The 23,448-nt window shown below is 39.3% G+C and overlaps 1 protein-coding gene across 1 annotated transcript in view; it reads left to right on the top strand.

The window, feature by feature from the left end:
• TNPO1 (transportin 1) overlaps window positions 1–23,448 on the top strand; it is a 69,926-nt gene that overhangs the window by 21,882 nt on the left and 24,596 nt on the right. Inside the window, exons 3-10 of the mRNA XM_086628661.1 lie at window positions 3,928–4,077; window positions 9,017–9,123; window positions 10,221–10,354; window positions 12,764–12,845; window positions 13,579–13,701; window positions 17,222–17,340; window positions 20,622–20,682; window positions 21,343–21,511. Of these exons, the coding sequence (XP_086484787.1) occupies window positions 3,928–4,077; window positions 9,017–9,123; window positions 10,221–10,354; window positions 12,764–12,845; window positions 13,579–13,701; window positions 17,222–17,340; window positions 20,622–20,682; window positions 21,343–21,511 (945 nt within the window). The remainder of the gene's footprint in view (window positions 1–3,927; window positions 4,078–9,016; window positions 9,124–10,220; window positions 10,355–12,763; window positions 12,846–13,578; window positions 13,702–17,221; window positions 17,341–20,621; window positions 20,683–21,342; window positions 21,512–23,448) is intronic.

The raw sequence follows: 23,448 nt of genomic DNA, 5'->3' as shown, positions 1-23,448 counted from the left end.
GACCCGCTCCAGGAGCTCAATATCTCTCTTAAAGCGAGGGGCCCAAAACTGGACACAATATTCCAGGTGCGGCCTCACCAGTGCCGAGTACAGGGGCAGGATCACTTCCCTGTTCCTGCTGTTCACACTATTCTTGATACACAGCAGTATGCCATTGGCCTTCTTGGCCACCTGGGCACACTGCTGGCTCATATCAAGCTGGTAGTCAACCAACACCCCCAGGTCCTTCTCCGCCAGGCATCTCTCCAGCCACTCTTCCCTGAGCCTGTAGCGATGCTTGGGGTTTTTATACCCCAAGTGAAGGACTCTGCACTCGACCTTATTAAAGCTCATGCCATTGGCCTCAGCCCAACGATCCAGTCTGTTCAAATCCCTCTGAAGGGCCTCCCTACCCTCGAGCAGATCGACACAGCCTCCCAGCTTGGTGTCGTCTGCAAACTTACTGAGGGTACATTCAATCCCCTCATCCAGGTCATTGATAAAGATGTTAAACAGAACCAGGCCCAGCACTGAGCCCTGGGGAACCCCACTGGTGACCGGCCTCCAGCCGGATTTAGCCCCATTTACCACCACTCTTTGGGCCCGGCCATCCAGCCAGTTTTTAACCCAAAGGAGGGTGTGCCTATCCAGGCCAGCAGTTATCAGTTTCTCAACCAGAACACTATGAGAGACTGTATCAAAGGCTTTTCTGAGGTCAAGGAAAACTACACCCACAGCCCTTCCCTTGTCAACCAGGCAGGTCACCCCATCATAGAAGGTGATCAGGTTTGATTGGCAAGACCTGCCTTTCATAAACCCATGTTGACTGGGCCTGATCACCCGGTTAACCTGTATGTGCTCATTAATAGCACTCAAGATAACCTGTTCCATGACTTTGCCTGTCACCGAGGTCAGACTGACAGGCCTGTAGTTGCCCGGATCCTCCTTCCGCCCTTTTTTGTGAATGGGAGTAACATCCGCCAGGCTCCAGTTCAGCGGAACTTCCCCAGTGAGCCAAGACTGTCCAAAGATAATGGACAGGGGTTTGGCAATGACATCCGCCAGCTCTCTCAGGACCCTTGGGTGGATACTATCAGGCTCCATAGACTTGTGGGCATCCAGCTGGTGAAGCAGATCCTTGACCCGTTCCTCTTGGATCACAGGAGCTTCGATCTACTCTCCCTCCCTGCCCTCAGACACCATAGGCCAGCTCACCTGGGAACTACTAACCTTATTATTAATAAAGACTGAGGCAAAGAAGGCATTAAGGACCTCAGCCTTGTCCTCATCCCTAGTGACTAACGTACCCCTTGTGTCCAGTAGGGGCTGGAGGTAATCTTTAGCCCTCCTTTTGTTACTAATGTATTCGTAGAAGGACTTTTTGTTGTCCTTTACGGAGCAGGCTAGTCTAAGTTCCAGTTGGGCTTTTGCCCCCTGATTATCTCCCTACATGCCCTAACTTCCTCCCTGTAGTCCTCCCTGGACGCCTGCCCATTCTTCCAAAACTTATAGACATCCCTTTTTCTTTTGAGGTGTCCCCTAATCTCCTTGGTCATCCAAGCCGGTTTTCTACCCCGGTGACTCGATTTCCGGCACACAGGGACAGCTCGCTCCGGTGCATCCAGAATTTCCTTTTTGAGGAGTAACCAGCCCTTCTGCGCTCCTTTACCCTTGAGAGCTGTCTCCCGCTGTACTTTATTAACCAGACTTCTAAACAGTCCAAAGTCAGCTCTCCTAAAGTCCAGCTTGGACGTTTTAGTGCTCCCCCTCCTAACGTCCCCTAGAATAGAGAATTCTATTATCTCATGGTCACTATGCCCCACGCGTCCTCCAACCATCACATCTCCCACGAGACCTTCTCTGTTCACAAACAGCAGGTCTAGGGGAGCACCTTCTCTAGTCAGTTCACTGACCAGTTGCGATAGGCAGTTGTCCTCCACACACTGCAGGAATCGCCTAGACTGTTTTATGACTGCTGTGTTATACTTCCAGCAGACATCCAGTAGGTTAAAGTCACCCACAAGGACAAGGGCTAGTGAGCACGAGACTTCCCCCAGTTGTTTAAAAAAACGTTATAAATACGTAAAGGGTGACTGTCATGAGGACGGAGCCAGGCTTTTCTCACTGGCATCCAATGATAGGACAAGGGGAAATGGATGTAAGCTGGAACATAGGAGGTTCCGCTTAAACATGAGGAAGAACTTCTTCCCAGTAAGGGTAACAGAGCACTGGAACAGGCTGCCCAGAGAGGTTGTGGAGTCTCCTTCTCTGGAAATGTTCCAAACCCACCTGGACACGTTCTTGGGTGATCTGATCTAGGTGACCCTGCTCCAGCAGGGGGATTGGACTAGATGATCCTTTGAGGTCCCTTCCAATCCCTAACATTCTGTGATTATTTAGAAGTTGGTGGATATTTAAAATGGATAATGTAGGTAAAATGGTAGAATTCTTTCAAATATATGTAGGGTGGCTTCTTGGTTTATGAAGTTACTGAATTTGATGTAAAGGATAGATTGTTTGTAAATCAATACACTTGTAGTTATGGAGCATGAAGAATAATGCTTCTTTAGGAGAACTGAAATATAAACGTAAAAACAAGAATAAAAAGTAGACAATATCAGTCTGGTTTTGGCACTCAAACAAAATCAATTTATTAAAATGAATTTTAGTTTCTGATTCAGCTAAACAAAATCTCTTCTGAAAAGTGCTGTTTCTGTTCTAACTAGCACAGATCACAACAGAAAGTCTCTTTAATGTCCATCAGTCAGACGTTGGGGGTGTAGTGAGAGTCTTGATGTTGTGATACAGTAACCTTAGTTTGAAAATACTTTATATTTGAAAGCTATATCTCTTTTGCTTATCTTTATTTCTGTTGGGATGTTAATAAGTTTGAAGGACTGGAATAGATCCATGTATAAACTAATTCTTGGCACAAAGGAACTTTCAACATCCTTCTTTCTTGCTCAACTCAGGGCTTCATACAAAAAATTTAAAGAAATGACTAAAATGCTATTTAAAATTAGCTTCCTGTGCTGTTGAGGGTTCCTATAAACTGTAAATTTAAATTTTCTTATACTATACTAATCCTTTCTATGTAGAACATCCAGATTCACTTCAGCATGTTTCAGAAGTAATACGAAGTTACTCATGCCCTTGGTTGAAGAACCAAACATGAGTCTGCTCCGATATAAAAGAAAAGTCTAACCTATTTCCATTCCTCATCTTGTCTCAGTAATTTAGAGAAGTTTGCAGGCAAAAAAAGCTCAGTGAAGAGAAATCAAACTGTTGCCTGAACTTAATTCTTACTCAGTTCAGGTCAATTTTGGTCACTTTTTTCTTATGGTTCATACTATGTAACGCTTACCTGTTAACATTGTTTAAAGACTTTGTTTTTGCTTCTGCCTCTGCTTATTAATTTAATAGATCAATAGAACAGCTGGTATCTGAAGGTATTACAGTACTTTATTTTGTAGGAATGTTGAACACTGTATTTCTGTGGGAGTAGGGGTGGAGGATTTACTGAGTAGTACCTACATCATTTCTTTATCTTACTATGGTGAAAGCAGGCTTGTCATCAATTTTTTACACTGTGAGTGTTGCAGCAAGCCAATCAGTATAATCAGAATGTCTGAATGTCGTTGGCTGACCAGTTTCTTTTATGAGTCCTATATTCTATGACTTCGGATCTATTCCTTGCCTATATCTCTATACAATACTTTCTCTTAAAATATAGAATTCATATTACTGATATTCTAATTTTGAATAAATAGAAATGGCGAACTTTGAACCTGAGAGCTTTGTTGCATGAATTGATGGTTGTAGTTGGAAGGAGAGATAAGGAAATGAAAAGCAATACCTCTATGTAAGCTTTGCTTTTGCATTGTTCTGGAAGTCTGTCTTATTCCTATGAGCTGATTGAAGGTTGACTGTAATTATTTTCTTTTGCAGATGAACCAACACGTTCCTTGAGTGGTCTCATTTTGAAGAATAACGTAAAAGCACATTTTCACAACTTCCCCAATGGGGTAACTGACTTCATTAAAAGTGAATGTCTGAACAACATTGGTGATTCCTCCCCCTTAATTAGAGCTACTGTAGGTGAGTTTGCTCCTATTGCTGCCTTCTCTGTACTGAAAATGTTGCTGTTACGGGTTAGAGCTGCACTAATGATGTAAACAGTTATCAAACTACTAAAACTGTTTGCTGCTGATAATTGTCACAGCTTCACCAAGTTTTAATGCTGATATTTATCTTTAGTGTGAATATACAAAAGTCACACTTACTTTAGCTTCCTGTTCTCTTAGAATTGATTTAGGAACTGAGTTCATATCTCTTCAAATGTAACTGAACACAAGTTTATTTGAATCTACTAGAATTGAGCTTGCTGCCAATTTCTATACCTAAAAATAGGAACAAGGTAAAGGTCTGACTTCAGAACTATTTCAGTACTCTGCTTGCATCAATGAAACACTTCTGTTAGCTGATTTCCTGTGCCTTGCCCCCCATATGCATATGCATGCATGTCCCTTCAGGGCATCATTATACCACGCATAACACATTCATATAATGAGTTTGTTTTTAAATACCTTCTGTCAGAAAACTAGGAAAGCTGTGGTGTACAGAACATTATAGAATCATAGAATGGTTTGGGTTGAAAAGGACCCTAAAGATCATTTAGTTCCAGTGAGAAGTTTTTTTGTTACATGGATTTCTGATTTTGTAAATACTTTATTTTAGTACACCTCTTCCATAAAATATGCAGATTTGCATTATTTTTACTTATTTCTAGGTAAAGTTGCTTTTCCATATGCTCTTTGAGACAATGATTTCCTCCAATTACTGCAACAATTGTAGTAGTTTTCCTTGTCCACTCAAAAAACTAGAAAAAAATGAAGTAAAAACATATTTGAGTACAGTAGAGAAAATAAGGAGGGGTGTCAATTGAGAAAGAAATTCAGCATGTGTCAGCTGACTCCTCTGATACAATAATGTACCAGCTACTGCTACTTTAGAATCCTTTGCTGTTTCTGGAGGATTCCTTCTCCAGATATGTGTGTTGGGACTATGGACTAGAGAAAAACGCTCATCTCTTGGGTTTTTCCTGCTATCTTATCACTTGTGAAGCTGCTTTACTAAGAATTTTATTAGTGTCCCATTTTCTTAATGACAGAAGCAAGTCTTTGAGTGGCAGGTACTCTTATGATTTCAGGTTGTAGAACAGTCATGCTTGCTTGTTCGTTCATAGAGTTGGCAGTGGAGTATAAAGAATATATTCCAGCACCATTTGGGTTGCTGTTTTAGGGTTGTTTGGTGATGGTTTGTGGGGTGTTTTTTTGGGGAGGTGAGGGATTTGTTTGTTTTCAAGAAGTTATTTGACTTCTCCTAGTATGAAATGTTTGCGGATTAGTAGCTCAATTACTCTTCAGCTTTAAGTGATCCTTGCAGGGATTATTGAAGCATGTATCAACTCTGAAGATGAATAGAAACTGATGAACTGTATGCTTGCGTAAGAGTTACTGTTTGGTGCTTGCGTTGCACCCTGCCGTTTGAAGTAATTAAATGTTGGATCTTTGTAGCCTTCTATCTTAATAGCGAGGTTGGTCCAGTACCCACTAGTCTCTTGATACTAGCTAGGTGTAAATATATTACTACCTACCCAGGCTGCCCTGTTAGTATATGAGTTGGCACATGCTAGGTAGAGCTGCTCTTTGGGATATGTACGGGTTTTTGCAGTTCAAGCGCTATCAATTTAATGGGCCAATTGCAGATCAAATCCCTGGAATTCTGATGCAGCATTCACTCTCCTTTGAGGTCTCTAGTATTTAGTGCTAACCAGACAAAAGCCGATACCTTTTGGCCAAGATGGAGGCAAGCTGATTAATCCCATCCTCAGAAGTCACCTTGCTGAGGAGAACGAGCGTGGCAATAGAGTCAATTTTAGAACTGTGTCTTGAGACTAACTGGTAACTACACATTGTTGTATCCTTACTTAGCTTTTCCCTATTTTAATCCCCAAATGAGGAACAGTGTGGAACTTCTCTGTGCTGTGTGGTACAGGTTTTAAAACCCCACGTGCTAATGTTGAAATACAGATTCAAATTCAAAAAAGATGTCTGCATGTGTTGAGGACCCGTAACCTTACCAGGAAATAAATGCATCTATTTAGGTTCTGCAACTGTTCTTAAAACTGACTGGGGATTCTAGTCTGCACAGGACTTTAGTGTAGCTCCTGCTTAAAAGCAAGCAGGAGAAATAGTTGAGCATTCAAGAGTAGTAGTGGCACTGGAGAGCTTCATTGCAGAAGGAAAGTGAAAGCTAGTGGTTGCCTTATGAGGAGGAATTTTTTTATGAAGTTCAGCGTTTTAAGATTAAGGAGTTCAGAAGTCAACTTCAGGAGCTACAGAGGCAAAACAGCATCCCAAAAACCCCAGCCTCCCACCGTGTGTTTTTTTATATGAAAGTATTGAAGCATAGCTGCTTTTTCTTTATGTTCCATTTTTTTTTCCATAGAAGTGATGCTGTAAACTGGGGTTGCGTGTAATTGAAACAATGACATAAAAGAGGCTGTCATGACAATTACACTTACATTTTTAACAATTTCTTACATCCCTCTGGAGTTTATTCCCTTGTGTGTTTACCACTCAATTAGCCCAGGTGCTATATTGGTTAGATTTCACATTTGTCAAGTGAAATATCAACAGATTCTGTAATACTGTTTTGAAGTTCATTACAAATCAAAGATCATTATAAAGACTTTACGTTTCAGGTTTCTAACCCTGCAATGTAGTAGGCTGGTCAGAAGGAAAGGCCTGTTTTATCTGTCAATTCTAGCCCAAACCTGTCAAAAACCTGCAAGCTACTAAACTGATTATTTCTTTACTTTGATTATGCTTCTGATGTCCATGTTTCTGTGTCTGAAGTGTTGCAGAGAAAGCCACAAAGGCTAATCTTTGGTATCTTCTGTTTCCTTCTGGCCAAAAAAAGCAGCAGGTGGGTGGGAAAAATTTTGCCTTTGGAAGAAGATGAAGCTCATTGGAGGCCCATGAAGAGTCCTTTTAATGTGAACATAAGTGCCTAAAACTTAATTTTATGTTTCCTCATTGTTAAAACCTTTTGCAAACCTTCAAATGCTACAGCTATTGCATCTCTTAAGTTCTTGATAGTCTGAGATAATTCTTTTATTTTTTTTTTATTGTCCCAACCCAAAGCACCTCTTCATTGTTTCAAAAATGCTAGCATAGCGTTAAATGTCTTCTCCACAGACCTATACAGAAAGTTAGTGATGTGTATGGTCTGAACTGCATACATCCCTGTTGCAAGGGGCAGGGGCCTTAGGTCACTTCTTGCCTATGCATCTGGAAGTATTTCCTGATAGGTTATCCTGTTGCTGTCTGGGAAGTGTTCTTTTGGAAGAACAATTAAAGTAGTTTTCAAATAGTCTTTCCTTCAGCTGTGAAAGCTTGCATATATTACAAGTATAGCCAGACCATTTGTCATCCTCTGAAACCACTTCTAAGGCCTTGAAAAGGTCTTTAACCAACTCTTTTGCAAAACTGCCTACCCCTTGGAGACTTACATTGTAACTTCTGTCACACCTTAGTCCAGAGAAGTTCCAGGAATTTCATTCTGATGTTTGTTTGTAAACCTGTGTTAAGTCTACAGACAAACCTGTGCCAAATCTAAGTTAGGGAGATAATTTTGCAACAAGTATTTTGAGTAGGAGACAAGAAAATTCATTTACTTTGTTCTTTTTGTGAAGTTCAGTTTAATTACAAAACAGTGGATCATTAAAATCCAGCAATATTAAAATAAGTATTTTCTATTAATGCATCTGATATTCTTTGCAGGACCATAATATTTCAGGAGAAATGCAGTCTTTAAGACTCCATAGATCTCCATAGGCTTTGGGGAATCTTTTCTATTCAGTTGCAGTTATGAAGAGAACTGGATACAGACTACTTCTGGAGCTGTAACATTGCATTGTACTTCTGTCTTCATTTTTGCCTTGCGTCTTTGTGGGTTTTCCAGCCTATTGCATCAAAGAAAACATGATGCAAAATGTCTTGTAGTTACTGCGTGTCTTGTCCAGAATGTCCTTTGCTCTGTAGTGTTGTCTTGTATTCTTGTGTATTTAACTATAATTTTAACATTTTATTCCAAAGAAAAACAATATATTGTCATTAGCTCAGTGAAAAAGCTTAGGAAAGCTTTTTTCATCACTTGTCACTTAGGAGATTACTAGTTGTGGTAGTATAAAGTTCTTCTGTGTTAATACTCATTAGAAGTAACTGTCAGTAGTGTAACGGATTATGCTAACTGGTTCATTTTGTCTTGAGGCAAAATGGACTTACACAAAGTCAGTCCTAGTTTATAAGCAGCCTTACCTCTTCCTGTCACCTAATTAGTCTTTCCTGGAATTTCTGTATGTGCTGGAAACAGAATTAGTGACTCTTTGGGCTGACCTGTCTGTTTGCTGGATCTGAATCAGCCAACCCCTACAGCTGATCACTGGATGACCTGCCATAGTGTGTAAGCTCTTAGTAGGTATCTCAGTCTTAGAATATGTCCTTAATGTTTAGTGTAAACACAGTACAGTTGCGAACACGTAACTTACCACTGAGTTGTAAGTTTATTGAATGACACATTCTCGCATTCATGCTTTTGTATCATAATAAAGAAGAGGTGACTGGAGGTGGATAGTCTATATTTACTGGAAGTCAAGTAAATGTTTAGTAAATTTAGAGCAAAAGCTGCCCTGCAGTGTTTGGGCATGGTTATTTCCTTAACTGGAATTACTTCGTGCTTGATTTCTCTTGTCTGAGCCCTTCGTGGTAGCAGGAAGGAACGACTCACCTTTGCCTTTCAAAGCCCTTCAAATACCATTTGTAATTAAATGTGCTTCCTCTTTTTATGCTTACCAGTTCTTAACTAAAGAAGGAATTTCTTAACTGCTTAGATCTTTGTGAGGAGAAAAATTGATATGAGACATGTGAAGGTATGTGAGATCTCATTGCCCTCATCTCTATGGTTCCTTTAGGCATTCTGATAACAACCATTGCCTCAAAAGGGGAATTACAGAATTGGCCTGAACTCTTACCAAAGCTGTGCAGCCTGTTGGATTCTGAAGATTACAATACCTGTGAGGTAAGGAGACTTGCAGAAAATAGAAGATTATCATCTGAGTTTTATTGGTTTTCTCTCTCTCTTTGTAGGCAGTATGTACACGTGTAGTATTGTGTGTGTCTGTGTGTACATGCACATGTATTCTCCTCAGAGAACAGAAAAAAAAAAAATTTTTTCTTCTACCTCCATTCCATGTTCTCATTGTTCATTCAAATTTGTTTTCTTTGCATAACTGCAGAATAAGACTGCAGATGGGTAGTCTAAGCCTCTTCTAAGAAATGTCCTGTTACCACACTGTAGTGCCTAATCTTTTAGGCATCATCAGGTTGACCCTGAATTTTTTCTTACTTAAAAGTAGTGTTCATTCATCTTGTAACTCAGTCTGAAAAAGCCATCTGTCATTATTTTATCACAGTGAAATGAACTGTTTTGTTCAGTGTGTATAAAGGAAAAATAAATAAATACTAACTTAACTGTTTTAAATTATGAGGAGAAAAAAAGCCTTGTCTGATTAAAAAAATTAAAAATCTGTGATCACACAATTTTTATTACTTGACACTGTCCATGAAACTGTGAGGCATTTTGCATAAAGTAATCCTCAGAGTTAGGATAATGGTCCAAGATGCCATGCTGTTACGTAATGTTTTAGTGCTGCTTTCTCCAGAAAAATAAAAAACACTTGAAAGTGAGACTGAAATTGACCATCATATCCAGAGTTCTGTTTTGCCCCATAACAAACCATGAAAGGAAATACAATTATTTATGCGATTAAATTGGTTACTTCTGCACCTGGATATTTACTTCTCAAATAAGAATTAGCTTTCAAGCGTTTTAAATGTGATTGAATAGACGAGCATTGGATGCTAAAATTAAAATTACCACTTATCCATTACTGACTCACCTAGCTTGAGAGCTTACAGATGCCGTTGTGAAGTGCTTAAATAAAAAACCTTGAAGGATGTTTCAATTGAACTCCAAATTTAGTTAGCTGCATTTGCTGTGTTAACTTGCTACATTTACTGTGTTGTGCTGAAATTATCTATTCTGTACAAAACCTAAAATTTTGCTTTTTTCAGAATGCGAAACGAGATTTTTTGTTTGGTTTGTTTTTTAAACAGGGTGCTTTTGGCGCTCTTCAGAAGATATGTGAAGATTCTGCTGAAATTTTAGATAGTGATGTATTGGACAGACCACTCAATATCATGATACCTAAGTTTTTGCAGTTCTTCAAGCACAGCAGTCCAAAAATAAGGTAGGTTTAGGTGTCGTACTACAGTAACCTGCCAGAATTTTATTTACATGAGCAGGAAGGTTGCTGTTTTGTAGATCTCTTTAAAACGTGCTTAGTTTTTTCAAGTGATCCTGCAGAGATCCACAGAGATTCCATGCATCAGTAATTTGCACGTTTATCTACTTAGTTAATACAACAGTCTGACCTTTTTGTACATCTTCCAAATGTACAATCAGCTTATGATTTTGAAAATCAAACTGTTAATCTTTTAAGTTTTTGTGCATTACGAAAAATTCAGTGCTGTAGTATGAACTTAGTATTCTGATTAGAAAGAACAATTTTGCATTCATTTTGCAGTAACTTCAGCGATAGGGAAGTCAACGTTTTTTTGCCGACAATAATTTCTGAGTTCTTGCAGAAAAATGTTTCTGCTTTTACTGCACCAAAACTTTGAAGGCTTTTCCAGATGAATCAAATTAAATGAGTTCATCATCTTTTCACTGTAGAACTGTATTAATCTCTTCAAAGTAACGGAAGTATAGGATAGAGGGAAAATTCCAGAATTAAATTGTTGCTGGTAATATTTGTTACAAAGAGCAATAGCTCTTACACTGACATAAGCCGACTGTGTGCCCTTGCCACAAAGAAGGCTAATTAATGGTATCCTGGGCTGGAGTGTTGCCAGCTGGTTAACGGAGGTGGTCCTTCCCCACATCCTCCAAGTGAGGCCGTACCTGGAGTACTCAGTCCGGTTCTGGGCTGTCCAGTGCAGAGACATGGACATACTGGAGAGAGTCCAGCAAAGGGCCATGAAGATGATGAGAAAATTGGAGCATCTCTCTTATGATCAAAGACTGAGAGAGCTGGGACTGGGGGAGCTTATCAATGCATGTAAATACCTGAAGGGAAGAAGCAAAAAAGACATGGCCAGGCTCTTTCCAATGGTGCCCAGTGACAGAACCAGACACAGCGGGCACAAACTGAAACGCAGAAGGTTCCCTCTGAGCATCAGGAAACACTTGTTTCCTATGAGGGTGACCGAGCACTAGCACAGGTTGCTCAGGGATTTGTGGAGTCTCCATCCTCAGCTATATTCAAGAGTCATCTGGACGTGGTCCTGGGCAACCAGCTGTAGATGGTACTTCTCGAGCAGAGAGGTTGGACTACATGACCTTCAGAGGTCCCTTCCAACCTCAACCTCTCTATGATTCTGTGAAATGTGGTTTTTAACTCCTGTTTGAAAATTATTTTGAAAAATTCTCCAGCTTGGAGTTGGCATTCTTTATTGCCAACAGTAGTAGATGGTGAAGACTAAGAGGAGTGTAACTTGCAACATACCGTGATAGGATTCAAATAAGATTTAGAAACTCACCAAAGATAAATGCACTAGGAAAAATATGTAACAAAGCATGAACTTGCTCTTGTGAAAGAATAAACTTCATGCTTCTCTGGAGCTGGCAGAGATGGAGAAAATTATGCTTTTTTTCCTTACCACATTATACAGACTCACTTTTTCCCTATGCTGTGATGTTTGTGGCTTTGAGACTGTTAAACAAGTTTCAAGTTTCAAGGCCACCTGCTGACCTGCAGCCTGGTTTCAGTGCATAGGGCTGAAGTATGAAAACTATTACTAGTGTCAGTAAAATACTTTACATTTAAATCTGTCACAAGACAACTTTTGAACAATGTTTTATGAGACAGTCTTCCAAGAAATACCTGAACAGAGTAGAAGTTTGAAGTTACATTAGTAAGAATGCTTTAATGGATCTTCAAAGGGTTTTACAGATCTTTAAAGGGTTTTGCCTTGTGGCCTTACTTACAGAATTTGACTTTTGTATCTCTGAGAATTAAACAGACCTGTAAGTAATGGCTTTGCATGAACTGGAATAGAAGAACCAATGCTTCATTTTCTAGTATGTTTCTACCCAAGTGTGTTGGTGTATATCCCACTACAAGTGTGTGTTTGTTCTAAGCTACAGCTATATTGTTCACACGCATTGGCCTCACTAAACACAAAAAATAATGGAAAGGCAGTTGGATACTTAACGAAGAAGGGAATGCTAAAATTTCACCATGTTAATTTGTATGGAATTTTTAATATCTGAAAAGATCAATAATCATAATATACTCAAAAAGAACATCCTTACGTACTGTTCAGAACAAATATGCCAGGTGTAGTTGTCCTGCTCTGGTTTTTATTTACTTAATACTTAATTTTAAAATATTTATTAGATATGTCAGAGTATAAGGTGGTACTTAAAATATGGTTTAGTAATTTTGCTTGTTAATACTGTATATGTGCAGATTTGTTCCCTCTTGCCCCTAGAAGATGTTTGGACAATGTAGCTTGCTTCCTCATGCTTTTGATGCTTATGTGTAGTTTAGAAAATGTTTTTAACTCATGAAAAATTTTGACTGTTCCATTTGTAGATCTCATGCTGTTGCATGTGTCAATCAATTTATCATCAGCAGAACTCAAGCTCTTATGTTGCACATAGATTCTTTTATTGAGGTGAGTGTGCGTTCTTGGTTGAGGGTTAAGTCAAACTACGTATCTGATTTATCAAGAGTTTTGAATGTTTTACAGCCACCTCTACCCCAAACTCCCATTTCTGGTTACTTGTTCTTAGCTTCAGTTCCCATGGGTTGAAGTTCATTCTGTATGCTTATGCTCAGAGTTGATTAGTCTAAGCGCTCTCCAAGCCCAAAAAATAGTGTTTTGAAAGATGCTTCCTCTTTGTAAGTAGAGGAAATTTTTGTTGCATAAAGGTGTAAAAGCAATGGCAGCAGTCTGTCACTTACCTGCAATTCAGAGTGCAGTATGAGGATCATCACGTCACTGAATCCATTTGGGTCTCTCTGAGTACTGCTGCTGAACATGGATTAGAAGGGTGGTATTTTGGGTTATCCAGAGTATTTAATTTGCTGCTGTTCTGTACTGATGGAGTTTCTTGGCTTCAGAACTTCATCTACGTTTAGGAGAAAAAAAATTCCAGGAAATAACTGTTCTTGTGCCAGTGCTAATACTATGCAGTGTTTTGGTTATACGTACAATACACATTGAGAGTCTGAAGAGTTCGTTTGCTAAACCATATGTCTTTAAGAAATAAAATGGTATTCTGAGGTGTGGGATGGGAGAGTACAGAAGTACATATTTGCAGACTTTAGTTTGCCAGTAATGTCAGTTTAAATACAAGTTGAACTAGATGAACTGAGGCTTTTCAACTGGTACTATTTTCCAACAGAATCTTTTTGCGCTCGCTGGGGATGAAGAGCCTGAAGTACGCAAAAATGTTTGCCGTGCTCTGGTAATGTTGCTGGAAGTTCGGATGGATCGCCTGCTTCCTCATATGATTAGTATAGTTGAGGTGAGTCTCATTTCCCAAACTGCATGCTGAAAAACCTGTTTGGAGTTGCAGAAATAATAACAAATTAAAAGCATTCACCAGAACAGGTATGTTACTCTTGCACTTGCCTACTCTTCATTTTCCTTCAAGACTGAGATTGCGAAACTTTCTTCTTAGCTGATTGCCAACTGGATGTTGTATTTGAGAGGCAATGCATACAGCAGTTGTTTATTCTGCATTAAGTTAATTGATCCTGAACTGGCTGGGATCCGCTATGCTATGGAGCAGCCAGGCATTGCTTGACCCGAAGCGAGAAAATCATGTTAACAATCTAGTGCTAGTGCTGATATTGCTACAGTTTACACCTTAAAGCTGTCACTTTTTGGAAGTGTTGACCATAACAAGAGTAAGGCATTTTTATATAGCTGAGATGCTCTTTGAGCTACTAAGTACGTTGCCTCCCATTGTATTCGGTTGTAGAGGTTAATGTCGTTTGATAGTTCCTACACCAGTCTAGATTAGCGCAGACTTGTCTACCAGTGGACTGGTCAGCTCTCTTTTTTTTGTCTGCTGAGCTGTTTGAGCTGTGAGTAATTTCCACATTTGTGGGAAATATTGGCAGTTTCTAGGTAGTGTTTACATATGCTACTTGCCAGACGAGAAATATAGCTAAGATCCTAATGTTTCTCATGCAGATTTCATGTGGACAAATGGGTCATAACCCCATGTCAAATTCCATAAGGACTATGTCCAGACAACACAAAGAAGATGTTAAGTTTTTTTCACTTCTGTACGTAGGCATTAGAGATGCATAAAACTGAGGTGACATTTGACAGCCTTGGCCTGCTGTCTAGTCTTCCTTTATGTTGTCAGAAATGCCATGACACCAGTCTTGGCAGTCATGTTCTCATGTAAGAAAGCACAAGCAAGGATTGTTGGTACTTGGTGGTGGGCTTTTTTTGTTTGGTTGATTGAGAGGTACTTTTTTTTTGAGACAGAATAAAGCTTTGGAAATGATATTGAACAAGTGATAACTTCTCTGGATATTCATCCTCCTAAGATCAGTAAGGAGCTTCTGGACTTTGTAGGTAGAAATGATGTCGCCAACAGAAAAAGATCCAAGATTGTATTGTCATTGTATCTGGTATTTTGCTGTTGAGAAAACTATTTCTAGACTTCCTCTCTTCAGAAGACGTAGTAATGATTTTTTGTTCTGTAACAGAAAGTTTAGATTTTTTTTTTTTTTCAGTTTTGGGACTACTGTGTACTGTTACTGATTTCCCCAGTTCTGTATATCTGGTATGTGCAAAAGTAATTTGCACTGACTGTCTGACTGTATTTGAACTGAGTATTGTTCACCATTCAAATGAGCCAGGTTTTGCACCTTTGAGATTTTAATGTCTTCAAGCTGGATGCTGCTGTCTGCTTTAAGTGAAGATAATGTTAAGAGAGATGCTTGTATCTACATAATATTCTTTTTGTTTATGGAGAATCACTTTTAAAGTAGTTAAGAATATCAATGATCCGTTAGTGATTCTAAGAAGGTCTTGGCGGGCATCGTGCTTTTGAATGAAGCATACGGGTTTACGTTTTCTTGCCAAATCCTTGGAGCATACAGGAATGGCGAGTTTGGATTTCACTGGATTTTTTGAGTATGTAGTACCCAGTGAGCAAAAGCGGATTTTTTTCTTTTTTTTTGTGTGTGTCTGAGAACTTGATAATAAGATATGTCAGGAGTAAACCAGTGTAACATTTTAGTTATTAGATTCCACTTGTATGCTCGCAGAACATATTTGTCCAAACACTTGGCTCCTAAGATCTTTCTCAGTAGAAATGCTGACTTTTGCATTCTGTTGCTTTCTTCAGATAAGGACATGTCTTACAGCTCAGACAATGTGTTCTTCTCAATACTTTGTGTATCCCAGTATTGTTTTTTTGATGGTTTGACTTAACAAGACTAACACAACATTGTTTATGTTGTAGAGTACACAAAACTACTGAATAATCTTCCCATGCTATTTCGTAATTTATTGTGACAAAGCAACTGTTTGCCTAAAGTTCTACTGAACTTTATAGCTTATCATTAACAGTGCTTATTAAAATTTGGCATGATGATATAAAAAAAAACGCGTTCAAATACCCTTCCCACATTTTGCCTTGTTACTAGGGTCACTATTTTTGCTATGATTTCCAAGCTGTGTGTATGCCATCTTACACCACTGAGCGTAAGTGGCCTTTTCAGTATACTGCTGCCTAACTTCATGGAGCATCTAGTATAATACTTACAATGAATACTTAAAGAGGAAACGACCGTGTCAGGGGCATCTTCAAACAAGATTACTTTTTGTCTTCCTGACAAATAACAAATTTACAACAAAATAGGGGATTTTCAACTCCTCTAGGGAAAAATGCCAAATCTCTTAACTGAAGGTGCATTAAGGAAGCCTTGCTTGCAATGAGTAGGACATTTTTCAGCTTTTCTGAGCTGCAATCTGTTGACAATTCAGAATAGACCAGTATTTCTGTTACTATGCGTTCTTAATCACAGTAGTAAATCTTTAGGAAAAGCTTGTGATCTAGTGCAATTCTGTAGGCAGGGGCGCCATTCATGGCAAGTCTTGCATCCCAGAAGTGCATAAGGATAATAAGAATCCCCCTATTCTATTTAATTTTGAGAATAAAATGGTATTCTGAAGCAACTGAAGAGGGATTTCTTTTGCTCTAAATCAATATATGAGGAAAGGTAGGTGCATGAGGTTCAGCTGCTGCTGAAACCTTCCATGAGGTTTTCTAAAATGAATGGAAGGACCAACTGTTTCAGAAATAAGAGCTGGCATGAAAGAATGCAGAAATTACTATTTGGAAGTTGCGAGAGTCTTTCCTGAATTGTTTTGGCAGTTTTGTATAAGCAACTGATGTAGCAATAGTCTACTTAAGCTTTTTGTTTATACAGGCATTTGGTTATTTTTGGTTGAAAAAGGATTAAATTTTAATAACAAGCTTAAAGAGTTGATACCGAATCTCTGAATTACCATTCATGCTAGAAAAATGTGAGACTTCCCCCCTCCCCCTCCCTGATATGAGTTCTACTTAATTACATCCTGTCAGGTAATCAAGATTTGGAAGGGAAGCTTTTCTATGGTACTGGAAATAAAAAGTATTTCCACCTTTTTAAGGGTATAGTTGTACCTTTTTATTCAAAGCTGCAAAGGAGTTAAAAATAAAAAAAAAAAACCCTATTCACCAGAAACTGCTGCTTATTATCTTGAATCTCTGCAGTTACTTGGTAATAATGGTCTCATGTAAGCAGTGAAGAAATTTAGAATCTGAATCATCTAGCATTAAAAAGAAGTCTCTTAGCTTTATTCTCATGATAGCCTTAAGTAGTCTCTTAAGTCTGTGTTTTCCCCTCACCCTAAAGAAACAAAATTGCTATGGTAGCATAGTCTGGTTTTGCACACACACTTTGCGATGTTGGTAGCTTGTTCTGGATACTTAAAACTTCTGTCTTATACAAGTAACTTATTTTTATGTTTCGTAGTACATGCTTCAAAGGACTCAGGACCAAGATGAAAACGTGGCTTTGGAGGCTTGTGAGTTTTGGCTGACTTTGGCTGAACAGCCAATCTGTAAGGATGTGTTATGTCGGCATCTTACTAAGTAAGTATTAAGAAGTACAACTTCTATTCATTTTGAAATAGTCATCTTTAAACTTCAGGTGATTCGTTCCTGGTTACCATTACAGAGACTGTGTCTAGCTTGCAGTATGCTTAGAAGAATTTTCCTGTAGCTAGTTCTTGTACACAGTAAAAACAGCTCTAGCGCAGGGTTCATTGAAAAGACTTCTGAGGATTTCAGACCCACTGACCTCCAGAAGCAACCTACACTGTGTCACTGTGGTGCTTTACCTCCAGCTTAACAGACTGTTGAGCTTCACATGGATGCAAAGATGTGCTAATGTGTGCTTAGGCTCAAACAAACATCTCCACATGACATTACCTGTCATGTCTGGTGTACTGCGAACGCGTTGTCTTGACTACTGTTGATACAGGCATCTCTGTGCAGTGCTTCTGTGTGGGTAGTCGTGCAGAGGGTTCCCTGTTTTATGAAGTACATAACAAAACAGCATGACATTGCTTAGGTTTAGGAATCAATTTTCTATCAATTACTATTGCAATGTAAACTTGAAGAAAGCATGTACAATGTGTTCCTATATACTTCTACAGCCTGATAATAGTTTTTGAAACTTAAACTACTTTTTAAGTTTCAAAAGTTATCCTATGCCTCAAAATACAGCTCTTTGATTGAATGGGAATTAATATCCCTGTTCGAGATGTAAGCATCTGCATGTTTGCAATAGTGCTTGTAACTTTTTCTGGACTGATCTGAAGTCTTGCAATAGGAAATGTACTCCTCAGTGTAGGAATGTACTCGTCACTGTTTCCAGTAAATGCATGCTCTGTCTTTGTATACGCATGGAAGGTTTTAGAAATTACTAGGGCAGTTCTCTCAAGATCTTGAGTGAAAGAACAGAATGACAGACAGGAGAGATGCATTCTTCTCAGCAAAAATGAGCATCATAGATGTGAAGCAATTTTAAAAGAATCAGCAAAGTTTCAGTTTTCATAAGCAATTAGAAAGTAGAGAATTGATATGAAGTTCAACAAGGCCAAGTGCACAGTCCTGCACGTGGGTCAGGGCAATCCCATGCACAAGTACAGGCTGGGCGGAGAATGGATCGAGAGCAGCCCTGAGGAAGAGGACTTGGGAGTGCTGGTGGATGAGAAGCTCAATATGAGCTGGCAATGTGCGCTGACAGCCCAGAAAGCAAGTCGTATCCTGGGCTGTATCAAAAGGAGCATGGCCAGTAGGTCGAGGGAAGTGATTCTGCCCCTCTACTCTGCTCTTGTGAGACCCCACCTGGAATACTGTGTTCGGCTCTGGAGTCCCCAACATAAGAAGGACATGGAGCTACTGGAACGAGTCCAGAGGAGGGCCACAAAGATGATCTGAGGGCTGGAGCACCTCTGCTATGAAGACAGGCTGAGAGAGTTGGGGCTGTTCAGCCTGGAGATGAGAAGGCTCTGGGGTGATCTTATTGCAGCTTTCCAGTACTTAAAGGGGGCCTACAGGAAGGCTGGAGAGGGACTTTTTACAAGGGCGTGTAGTGATAGGACAAGGGGCAATGGATTTAAACTGAAGGAGGGCAGATTTAGATTAGAGATAAGAAAGAAATTTTTTACAATGAGGGTGGTGAGGCACTGGAACAGGTTGCCCAGAGAAGTTGTGGATGCCCCATCCCTGGCAGTGTTCAAGGCCAGGTTGGATGAGGCTTTGGGCAACCTGGTGTAGTTGAGGGTTTCCCTGCCCATGGCAGGGGGGTTGGAATTAGATGATCTTTAAGGTCCCTTCCATCCCTAACCATTCTATGATATTAAAACACCTATTGTAGCAGTGGAGGAATAAGAGCTAAAAACAGGAGAACCAATGTTACAAGAAATCATTTTTAAGTTTTAAAATGGTTTTACTTAATTCCTACTCTTGTAGTCCAAAAGGCAAAAGAATGGTAGCACAGTTAAGTCTACTCACCCCCTTCCCAACACACATCATGTTTATGCTGAGAATAACAGTAGTTATTAACTAGTAGTTTATAACTAGCAACTACTAGTATTAAACCACTTTTGGCCTATATGAACATTGGCACTTTAACAGCATCATACTCAATTTTTTTTTTTAAAGAAAAAAAACCTTTAAATTTCTAGAAAAGAAAATAAGAGTAGTGTTACATTTCAGTGTCATATTTGTTGAAAGCAACTTATTTGTTGGTGAATCCTAGTTGGTTTGACTAGGGAGCTGTGTGAGTTTGCTAGTACTTGATGATAATCTTAAATTTTTTTTATATTAAATTAAAAGTGGGACAAGATCTTCTAAAGACCTATTCATGTGGTGTCTAACATCTTGTTGCATTTTGCTCCTGTAGGCTTTCTAATAAAATACATAGCTCCTGCATACTTCATGAAGTATGCTGCAGAAATACCAATGAATTGATGATAATGTGTGTACTTACTATTGCTTCATTCAAAGTTCAGAAGGTAATGTGCCATTGAAATGCATGAATATTATTGCTGGCCAGGTACCTTCAAAAACAGCACTCCTCAGCTGCAGAATATAGGGAGATTGAGTCTGTCACTGGTATTGGGTCAGTCCGTGGTCATTATTAAAATATGTATTACAAGACAAATCAAGCTAATGTTTTTTGGATTTTGTTTTGCTTTTTTTTAATGGAGAATGTGGTTTTATGTGAGGTGTTTGACTTTTTCCTTTAGTACTTTTTTTTAGCTATACATCTGTACAATTGGAGTCCCATAGCAATAACCAGTTTAATAACAAAGTAAATCCTGAAACAGATTAGTCAAGATCTCTGCAGTGTTGGAGACTTGTCCTACTGAAGTAATCACAAAAGGATAGGAGGGCTTAGTGTAGTTAGACTTCCATCTCTTAGAGCAGTAAGGTAGTCTTCAGCCACAAGTAAATAAAGTGACAGGAACTGTTGGTGAGAGCCAGCTTGTTTATTATGCATATTATGGGAGTTTGAATTCTCACCGAAAACCTTTAGACTTAATTTCTGAAAGGTACTTCAAAATAAATACATCATATGGAAGAATATCTGGTTGTTAAAGTTTAAAACTCATTTGTGCCATCTGGCTACTTCTAGTTAAAAGTTTGTAACTTGCTATTAACACTTTTACAGATTATGAAATATGGATCAACCTTATGACATGGAGCTTGGTTTAGGTACTAGCTTTTGTTATCAGGATAAGGTGGGTTTTTTGGGGGGGATTGGAGGGATGAGGGTTACAACCAATGTTATGGCCCAGGTAACTGAAAACTGAGTTGCTTTGTTATGTGTTATTTTGACATGTATCAATATTTCTTTGTAGGCTGATACCTGTGCTGGTGAATGGTATGAAATATTCAGAGATCGATATTATTCTGTTGAAGGTAAGCATCAGTTTCTCTTACTGTCTAAGAATATCTGGTTAGCTTCTGACCTATAGCTCAGAATGATTCAGATCGGAGTGGGCACATCTGGCCTACCATCTGTTCAATGGAGAATTAGCTTTCCAGGCCAAAGTGCGCTTTTCCCAATACTAAATGCAACTGCTGCCATGTTTGTTGGAAAATAATCTGCAGGCTTTCCTTCTTTGCCCCACTCCCTTCCCACCCAATTTAAGCAGAGCAGGGGTACTGTTACCCATGAACTACTGCAACAATGCAGCCTAAAAAAAAAGGGGTCACAATCAGTTCCAATGCCTTCTAGACTGAATACATGGCTTTTTCCATCACTGCATTTTAGAATTTGTCTGTGTACTAGAATTTCTCTTATCACTTCTTCTTTGTATTTCATTCCTGTCAAGAGTAATTTCATAACAAGAAGGATTCTGTGTGCATGAGCTTACCTCTCTTGCTTCTATCTTCCTGTTGTTTTTCTGGTAAATGCAGCAGCAGAATGCAGGAACAACAGCATTTTTGTTAGCTGGACAGCACGAATGGGATGTGAATCCTTTCTAGGCTTGTAAAATATTGAACTAAAACTACATTCTTAACTTCCTTGACCAATATCATTGGACTACTTTATCTGATAAAACATTTTGATGACAGGGGGATGTTGAAGAAGACGAAGCTATTCCAGATAGTGAACAGGACATAAGACCTCGTTTTCATCGTTCACGGACAGTGGCTCAGCAACATGAAGAAGATGGTATTGAAGATGATGACGATGATGATGATGAACTTGATGATGATGATACTATTTCTGACTGGAATTTAAGTATGTCAAAGTAATGCGTAAAATGATTTAAAATAGAGCTACTTGCATAATACAAGAACCACAGTAAAAGGACGACTTTGTGCATAGGACTTTGCTTTTGAATACAAAAAGAACTATCTGCTGACATTATCTGGAGATGAGGTGGAGGGGACGTCTTTCAGATGACACTTTGACTGTGTGACTGTATTGGCAAAAGCCAGCTGTCTGTAAGCTTGTTTCTTGTTTTGAATTTAGCAGATCGAGCTACAAACATTAACTGGATGCAATTCATCAGAACTTTTGGACTTTGATTTTATTATCTTGTAGAATTAAAATTCTTATACCACCTAACTTCAGTTTGGAAAAAAAAAAATCCAACCAAACACAAAACAACAAACCACTGACACATTGAGAGCTGGAGGAGGCTTAGTAGTGCTTTCTTTCACTTGAGTCTGCCCTCTAAAATTGGCTTGTGTGTTTTGTTTCAGTTTGGTTTTTTTCCCTATGTGAACATGCTGCTACTGAGGGCCATTACTGGTAGTTCTTTTCGATGTTAGGAGTTTGCATCTGACCAGAATGTAGTACCTTAGCTGTGAAGAGAGGAGATAGCTGTGAGGACACTACAGTTCTGATGGCCTCTGTACGGGTCATAGGGCCTTACCATAGGCCATGTGATAAGGAATGAAAACACCACAAACTGATTTTTAAGCTCAGTGATAGGATACAGCTAGCGAAGTTCTGACATACCTGACTTAAATATACTTTGCAAACAGCCTCATTGTGGAATAATGTTTGAGATTCGGACACATCCCCATACGTTTTTTTCTTCCAAGGTTCTGACTTTTCACAACAGGTGAATGTACCTTGAAGCTTATGGTCTGTCGTGGGTTAGGCCGAATCCCACACACAGCCGGTCACTCCCCCTCCCCCACCCCCAGGAATGAGGGAGAGAATTAAAGGATAAACGGGAAACCCGTGGGTTGAGATAAGAACAATTTAATACAGATGATTTAATACACAGTGTAGGTGCTCACCACCCCCTCGTATGCGAAGCCCGTCTTGTCCCAAAGCTGCAATCCCGGACGAACGCGAGGCTCCAAAATAGAGAGGGGCAGAGAGAGAGAGAGTACTCCGAGAGTGGGAGTACTGGGAGAGAGAAAAAAAGAAAGAAAAAAAAAAAAGGCAATAGAGCAAAAGCGCAGCAAGTGCAAAAGAACAAAAGTGGCGAAAGAGCCAAAGCACAAAAGCCCTTCTGTCCGGCTGACCCTCACTTTTATACTGGGCATGACACTGCATGATATGGAATACTAATTGGCCAGTTTGGCCCTCAATCTTAAGTTTCACCACAAATCACAAGGGGAATCGTGTCCCCCTTGTCCCAACTATGCTCCCCCCTTATCCCGCCGTGCTTCTGCAGTCCGGCACACTGAAAAGTCCGTGGAGTTTCACGTCCAACCACAAACATCAACTTGCTATCAGCATTCTTCTCAGAGCGAGCCTCTGAGTAAAACCAAAACACGGAGCTCTTCTAGCTGCTAAAAAGAAGAGCTAACCCAGTCCCAGCTAAAACTGGGACATGGTCAAACAATTTTGAGACATATCTGAATTATTGTTATTATTATTATTATTGTTCTTATTATTCTGCTATAGTTTTAGGAGAAAATATAAGTGCAAATTTGCTTGTTTACATAAAGTTTTTTTTAAAAAAAGTAGAGTTTTAGACTCATAATGCTGTTCTTGTCACTGCTGTTTATAGAGATTGCAGAATTAAATACGTTTTTTATGAAAAAGACAGCTGAAATGACAGAGTGCCCTGTGGTCCACAGTTTTGATTAAGATGATGAGGAAGCTAAAGTTGTCCAGGACTGGTGGCCTGAAAGAGAAAGAGCAGAAAAGTTAAGAAATCTGTATTGACATATGTTATCTGGACTTGAGAGAATTTGGATTATCTGAAAATC

The sequence above is a fragment of the Tauraco erythrolophus genome, chromosome Z, assembly GCF_009769465.1.
Source record: "Tauraco erythrolophus isolate bTauEry1 chromosome Z, bTauEry1.pri, whole genome shotgun sequence".
Classification (NCBI taxonomy): domain Eukaryota; kingdom Metazoa; phylum Chordata; class Aves; order Musophagiformes; family Musophagidae; genus Tauraco; species Tauraco erythrolophus.
Note: the sequence above shows the minus strand (reverse complement) of the source record. Positions and strands in the feature narration are given on the sequence as shown.